The sequence below is a fragment of the Macrotis lagotis genome, chromosome X (genome assembly GCF_037893015.1).
Source record: "Macrotis lagotis isolate mMagLag1 chromosome X, bilby.v1.9.chrom.fasta, whole genome shotgun sequence".
Classification (NCBI taxonomy): Eukaryota; Metazoa; Chordata; class Mammalia; order Peramelemorphia; family Peramelidae; genus Macrotis; species Macrotis lagotis.
The window spans coordinates 246,982,199-246,989,595 of NC_133666.1; the positions used below are offsets into that span (position 1 = coordinate 246,982,199).

General features: G+C 35.9%; 1 protein-coding gene across 3 annotated transcripts; it reads left to right on the forward strand.

The window, feature by feature from the left end:
• Positions 1-1,865: 1,865 nt before the first annotated feature.
• S100Z (S100 calcium binding protein Z) lies at positions 1,866-7,193 on the forward strand. 3 transcript variants are annotated; one of them, XM_074201047.1, is made up of 3 exons: positions 1,866-1,938; positions 4,109-4,347; positions 6,905-7,193. In XM_074201047.1, the coding sequence occupies exons 2-3, from the start codon at positions 4,207-4,209 to the stop codon at positions 7,061-7,063; spliced, it is 300 nt and encodes a 99-aa protein (XP_074057148.1). In that variant the 5' UTR covers positions 1,866-1,938; positions 4,109-4,206; the 3' UTR covers positions 7,064-7,193. The 3 variants fall into 3 exon arrangements, with proteins under 3 accessions (XP_074057148.1, XP_074057149.1, XP_074057147.1); XM_074201048.1 differs by lacking the exon at positions 1,866-1,938 and adding an exon at positions 3,111-3,130; XM_074201046.1 differs by lacking the exon at positions 1,866-1,938 and adding an exon at positions 3,625-3,839.
• Positions 7,194-7,397: the final 204 nt, after the last annotated feature.

A 7,397-nucleotide genomic window follows, 5' to 3' on the forward strand; every position in this document is an offset into this window, starting at 1 on the left:
TGATCCCTGGTTTTGTGAATCTCAAAGGTGAGAATCTATTTGAAATTTCTATCCTCTATCCTTACTCTAGAGCCCCCAACTCCATAGTATAACCATAACTCGCTACTGAGATCAAATAATGACTGAATTTTATAGAAAGCACTTTATTTAATCTTGTCATTTGAGCCTAACCACCTTTATGAGGTAGGTCCATGATAATAATCATTTTATAGGTGAAGAAACTGAGATTAAAAGGATTAAGTGTTTTGCCTATAGTCACAGTAATAATTAATAGGGACAGAGTTTGAGGAAAGGTGTTCCTGATTACAGGGCCAGCAAACTGCCACTCAATGTATTTCACATCATTTCTTTTTATCTTCGCAAATTCCACAAGCCAGAAAAATGTGCCATTACCTAATATTACAATTTTTTCCTTTATTATAATAAGATTGTTCTATCAATTGAATTTCCTATTGATTATTATCAGGCAAAACATGTTTTTAAAGATTTTGTTTATTTTGAGTTTTACAATTTTTCCCCTAATCTTACTTCCCTCCCCCCCAGCCCCCACAGAAGGCAATTTGCCAGTCTTTACATTGTTTTCCATGTTATACATTGATACAAATTGAATGTGATGAGAGAGAAATCATGTCCTTAAGGAAGAAACATAAAGTATAAGAGATAGCAAGATCAGACAATAAGATATCAGGTTTTTTTTTTCTAAATTAAAGGTAATAGTCCTTAGTCTTTGTTCAAACTCCACAGTTCTTTCTCTGGATACAGATGGTATTCTGCATCATAGACAGCCCCAAATTGTCCCTGATTGTTGCACTGAAGGAATGAGCGAGTCCATCAGGGTTGATCATCACCCCCATGCTGCTGTTAGGTTGTGCAGTGTTTTTCTGGTTCTGCTCATCTCACTCAGCATCAATTCATGGAAATCCCTCCAGGCTTCCCTGAATTCCCATCCCTCTTGGTTTCTAATAGAACAATAGTGTTCCATGACATACATATACCACAGTTTGCCAAGTCATCCCCCAACTGAAGGGCATTTACTTGATTTCCAATTCTTTGCCACCACAAACAGAGCTGCTATGAATATTTTTGTACAAGTGATGTTTTTACCCTTTTTCATCATCTCTTCAGGATATAGACCCAGTGGTATTGCTGGATCAAAGGGTATACTCATTTTTGTTACCCTTTGGGCATAATTCCAAACTGCTCTCCAGAAAGATTAGATGAGTTCACAACTCCACCAACAGTGTAATAGTGTCACAGATTTCCCACAACCCTTCCAACAATGATCATTATCCTTTCTGATCATATTGGCCAGTCTGAGAGGTATGAGGGGATGCCTCAGAGACACTTTAATTTGCACTTCTCTGATAAGTAATGATTTAGAGCAATTTTTCATATGATTATAGATTTCTTTGATCTCCTCATCTGTAAATTGCCTTTGCATATCCTCTGATCATTTGTCAATTGGGGAATGGCTTGTTTTTTGTTTTTAAATTTGACTCAGTTCTCTGTATATTTTAGAAACGAATACTTTGTCAGAAACATTAGTTGTAAAGATTGTTTCCCAGTTTACTACATTTATTTGATCTTGGTTACACCAGATATTTTATTGATTACTATCCATACATCAATACATCCAAAGACAAAATACCTGTTCTGGAGTTGCTGGGGTCTCTAAGATTTTTGCCAACGAGGGACTTGTGTTCTGATTACATCAAGGACCAGCCTTTTAGTCCTTTGATCTTGGTTACAGTGATTTTGTCTGTGCAAAATGCTTTTTAATTTAATATAATCGAAATCATCTAGTTTGTTTTTAGTGATGTTCTCCATCTCTTCCTTAGTCTTAAACAACCCGGTGCAGGCAAAGGACTCCCAGTCGTTCCCTCACAGTCACCTGAGGCAGCCAGATGCTTACATGCTCCCTTTCCATAGACCTGACAGGTAAACTACTCCTTGATCTTCTAGTTTGCTTATATAATTGTTTTTTATGTCTAAATCCTATATCCATTTGGATCTTATCTTGCTATAGGGTGTCAGGTGTTGGTCTAATCTAAGCTTCTTCCATACTAACTTCCAATTTTCCTAGCAGTTTTTATTGAAGAGTTTTTATCCCAATAGCTGGACTCTTTGGGTTTATCAAACAGCAGATTACTATAATTGCTAAATATGTTTTAAATGTAAGTAGTCTTCTAAAATATGCCTATTCATAACATTTTTATAAAAATTGTCATTTTGCTGTTCTTTTTATCCTATTTTATAAATATAATATATTTTAATATATTATTTTATTATATCATTCTATCTATATAGCATAACATATTTGTTGTATATATTATAGCATATTGTAATATTTAATGTAAATATTTTATATTTTATAAATATCTTCAGTTTTTCACATGTTCAATTCTAAATTATTCCTCTTCAACTTCCTATCTAGGGAACTATCCATTGTCACAGATTTTAAAAAGTGAAACAAAAGCAGGAAAGCAAAACTAACTGACACATCAAATACTTTTGACTGTTAAAGTACTCTGCCTCCAAAACATGAAAAAGGAAAGCATATTTTCTCATTTTTTCCCCAACACCAAACTTAATCATTATGTTACTTTTCATTTTAGTTCCAACAATTTAACTTTTTGATGCTAGTTTCTTTGGCCAGTAAATAGCACTGATAAATACAAATTTTACTGATAGGCTGTGTTTCAGTCCTAAATAAAGAGTTAGTCTTCTTCCTTTCCTTATTCTTCCTTTCTATATATATATATATAATACTTCTGTTCACTGGGAATAACCAATATGGGATCAATGATCTGATTTCATGATTCTAGACTCTAGACTCTAAGACACCAGAGTATGGGAAAGAAGAAAATTCCACTTCCATCCTTTCCAAGATAGGTATGTTCAAAGATATTAAATTCTCTCTTCCCCTAAATTCCTACTTGTCATTGCACAGAAAAGATCCTAGATTCCAAAGACTATGCTAAACTAGAAAAGGTAGAGTAGTAACCAGGGGACAGACTTGACAAAGCCTTGAAAAGTTTGTCACCAGATGCTGGCTATATAGATGATTATGAAATCACAGGTCTTTTGACACATTGAAATAACTATAATCACCTCTATGTAGCTAGTCATGGTAAGGTTTAATTCTTCAGGTAGTTAGTTGGTTCTCTGATCAATCTTTATTTGGGCTGGCAGAAAGTTCATCTTGAAATTGCATGAGAGGAAAAAAGAAAAGGGGAACTTTTCTGATTCTCTTTTTTTGGGATCACTAAATTTTAGACTTGAGGGAAAGTCAATTTTCCAAATATCATAAATGACTTCTAGGGTTGTTTCTTCCAGCATCTCTTCAACTTCTCTTCTGTGCATTCATTCATGAACCTTTGAACTATAAGCTACTGCTCAGGATTACATTATCTTGGCTTGCCTTTGGTTGTCACAGTCTCTTCGGGTTTGAGCAAAACAATTTTTCCCTTCACCTCTACTCTATATTTAGCTATCTTCCCAATCATCAACTTCCTAGCAACTAATTGCTTTTCTGACGCTTGTGCTATAATGCTAGGTCAGGTATCCTCTTTTCCCTTCTCTTCCCCTCCCCACCCCACAACCGGGTGTAGGCAAAGGACTCCCAGTCGTTCCCTCACAGTCACCCGAGGCAGCCAGATGCTTACATGCTCATTCTGGACAAATAACTGGAGAGGAAGTTCCCCTGGTTGCATCTCTTGTTACTGGTGATTGTCATTTATTCACCAGGGAAGCTAATGTGGGATGGGTGGAACTCCTGTCAAATGAATATAGGATTAGATGTTACTGCCTGTTGACACAGAAGTGTATTAGCTAAAAAGGTATGAAGTTAATATATTCTTTTTTTTGAGGGAAGGAAAGATCTTTGTTTTCACAATGATTATGTAATTACTGCTTGTTTACTAGTTTGCAGAACAAATCTGAAAGATGTATTTTGGGAGGCAAAACTCAAGCTCGCTGCATCTAACCATTTTTTGTAGTTTGTTCTAGAGTGGGATGAAAACTTGTTAAAGTGGTTACTAGAGTCTAACAATCACCCTTTGTTTGCTAGAAAATCTCAGGGTTCTATCAGAATGATTTGTTTTCACAGCAGTTCCAAGTCTTCACATCTGCTTTGGACACCTTTCATCAAGCTTGCTTGGAGTCTGAGGTTGGTTTCAGGTCCTGTGAGTTGTCCTGTTGACTACCATGCCAACCCAACTGGAGAAAGCCATGGACACCCTCATTCAAATCTTCCATTGTTACTCCAGCAAAGAAGGGGACATATTCAAACTCAACAAAGGGGAGTTGAAGATGCTGCTCCAGAGTGAGCTCACTGACTTCTTATCAGTAAGTGAGCCTTTCTTTTCTCTCTTTCCATTGGAGGTAAATGGAATCAGTTCCAGATATAAGAATTGTGTTCTCCTATTATTTCTTCTGAATCTTGTAATTTGACAAAATGTCACCTGACCCTGGAGCTTCAAAAACACATAAATGGATGGATAGATAGATAGATAGATAGATAGATAGACAGATGAACAGATGAATAGATGAATGAATGGATGGATATAGACATTTATATACATAAATATGCATTTGTTTCTATACATATATGAAATCAATAGCTCAGCATCAAGTATAAATGTATTTCATGACACATATGGTTAAGGTTTGACTTCTTTCATTCACCCAGCCCCAAACCCTTTCAGTTTGTCTATTTTAGATATAGAACTAAAAGAGACCTTAGAAGTCATCCAGTTCAATCTCTCTATTTTGTGGTGAAAACTGAGATCAAGGGAGGACAAGTGATTTAATCAAGTTTCCATAGGCAGTGTCAGAGGCAGACTTTGAACCTAGGTCTTTCTAGAGTCAATGCTTCTTCCACTGCACATCTCCAAGCAGAGCATGAAGAGGAGAGAGCTGAAAGTAGAAGACCACTAAAATACTTATCAGTTCTAAATCTGTGATCTTAGTCTTCTTTCAAAGGCAGCTCTCTTCACCACCTCTCCATGAAGCATTTTGAGATCCTCCCAGATACTAGTATCTCCACCTGAAATGACCTTATATTGACTTTTAAAACTTTTTAAAAGTTTCTCCTTCCCTTTATTGTTTCCCCAGGTTGGAATATAAGTTCTTTGAATTCAGGAATTGCTTCAATTTTTTTTTGTATTTGTGTCTCTAGCAGCCAGCACAGTGCATGGAATATTGCAGATCATAAATAGTTGTTGATGAATTGGGATTGATAATCCTGTCATCTACTTGGCAATTCATATCATAGAGCAGAATGCCATGTCTAGCTGGTAGCAAAGTTGTTTGGGTATGATTCAGTTGTACCAACATTTAAGTTATGGATGGTGACATTTCATGTAGCTTGCTCTTTAGCTGATTAAAATATAGGCTTCCTTAGGAAAGAAAAGGGAAAAAGTCAATTTTTGTATAGTGAATGACTAAGATTTAGAAAGCTGCGTCAACTCAACACAAGCTGATTGGAATCAATAGCTGAGGGTGTGTTGGCATATGAGCCAGTTCTGGAAACCAGGTGCATGGCAAACAGACACTCTTCTCAAATTGGCAAGGTTCAATAAATCTATGGAAAAGGCCTCCCTTTAACAGACAGCACTGTCCTGAGGAAAAAAGTTATATCTTGTGGCATCAGGGGAGCTGCCTTGAATTGATTTGAGCACAACTGGGATGCTCAGAAAAGACATTATTGTGAATAAGTAATCATGTAAGTATTCAAAGCACTTCTGAAATGTGACGAGTGATGATATGGATCTTGTTGTGATATGGTTTATACATTTTTCCTTATAATTCAAGCTTAATATGCATTTGAAAAAAGCAAGGTATAGGGTCATGTCATGGAGTTAGGAGGACCTGAGTTCAAATCCAGCCTCAGACATTTGACATTTCCTAGCTGTGTGACTCAGGCCAAGTCACTTAACCTCAGTTGCCTTGTCAAAAAAACCCCACAGTTTAGTATTTACCATGATCCTTTTTCAAAATTCAGTACAATGTAATTTGTTAAGCACCTACTGTGTACAAAACCCTATTCTAAGCACTAGAATGTCTGGGGAACTGCTTAATTTCAAACTTTCAACTAAGTTATTTCAATGCAATTCACTAAAGACAAGACACCCAACAAAAGAAACTCAAACTTGGTTGCATCAATGTATTTTAGGACAATTTTGTTTCTGTCCAAATGATTTTGATCAAATGTAATTTAACAGGTTTTACTAGTGAGGATTAATAATATCATATGAGAAGTATATAGTGGGAAAATTCCTCAATTTGGAATCACAGGACCTGAGTTAGAATCCTGCTTTAATGTTAATATGACCTTGAAGAAGTCACATAGATTCTATGGTCCTTGGTTCCCTCATCAGTAAAATAAGGGTATTGGGTTAGATGACTTTTAAAGTCTGTGTTTGCTCTAATTTATGATCCCCCTAATTCTAATACACAAATAGGCAAAAAAATGAATCCCAATAAAGTAAACATTAATCAGAGAAGAGATAGTATTCTTTATGGGACTTCATCTTTTAATGGTTCAAATATATCTTGACTCCCTTCAAAACATAGATATCCTTTGCAACTTGAAAAAAATCCCTAAGGTAACTATAATATAAACTGTTTTCTTATATCTTAGATCATAATAGAAAATTTTCTGCTATTGGGGGATTGTTTTTGTGTTCATTCCAATCTCTGCTGTGATGATAAGGTCTTAGAGGGTGGGACTGGATCTGTCATAATCAGGGTGTTCAGCACCAAGGACACCACCACGCACATGGAAAATGGCTTTGGATGATGAAATCTTCAATGTAAATACAGCTGTAAATGCCAGATGGTTTTTGTGAACTATTGTGTGCCCCCCCCCCAATTTGAGAGCTGAAATTTCTTTTTTTTTCAGTGCCAGAAGGATCCTGACCTGGTTGACAAGATTATGAAAGATCTGGATGCCAATAAGGACAATGAAGTGGACTTTAATGAGTTTGTAGTTATGATTGCTGCCCTGACAGTAGCTTGCAATGAATACTTTGTAGAGCAGCTGAAGAAAAAAGGACAGTAGAAAGAAGGGATAAATGAATCTTGCAGGCAAAAACATGACCTGGCTTGTTTATGTAGTCTTTCTCTGCAGACTTTCCATCACCAAGTTGTAATTAGCTGTAAAATGTCATTAAATGAGATACACCACAAAATATTTTGCCTTTATCTATTGCCTTTTAAAATAGTCTAAATCTTGTATGTCCTATATCAAAATATCTATTATAATGATCATAAGCATTTGCTTTTCAGTTAGAAAAAAAGATTATCACACATATCTAGTTACTCTCGAGCAAGGTTAGTAGTACTTGGCACATTTATATTGGAATTTCTGTTTCTACTCGAATAACCTAGTAATT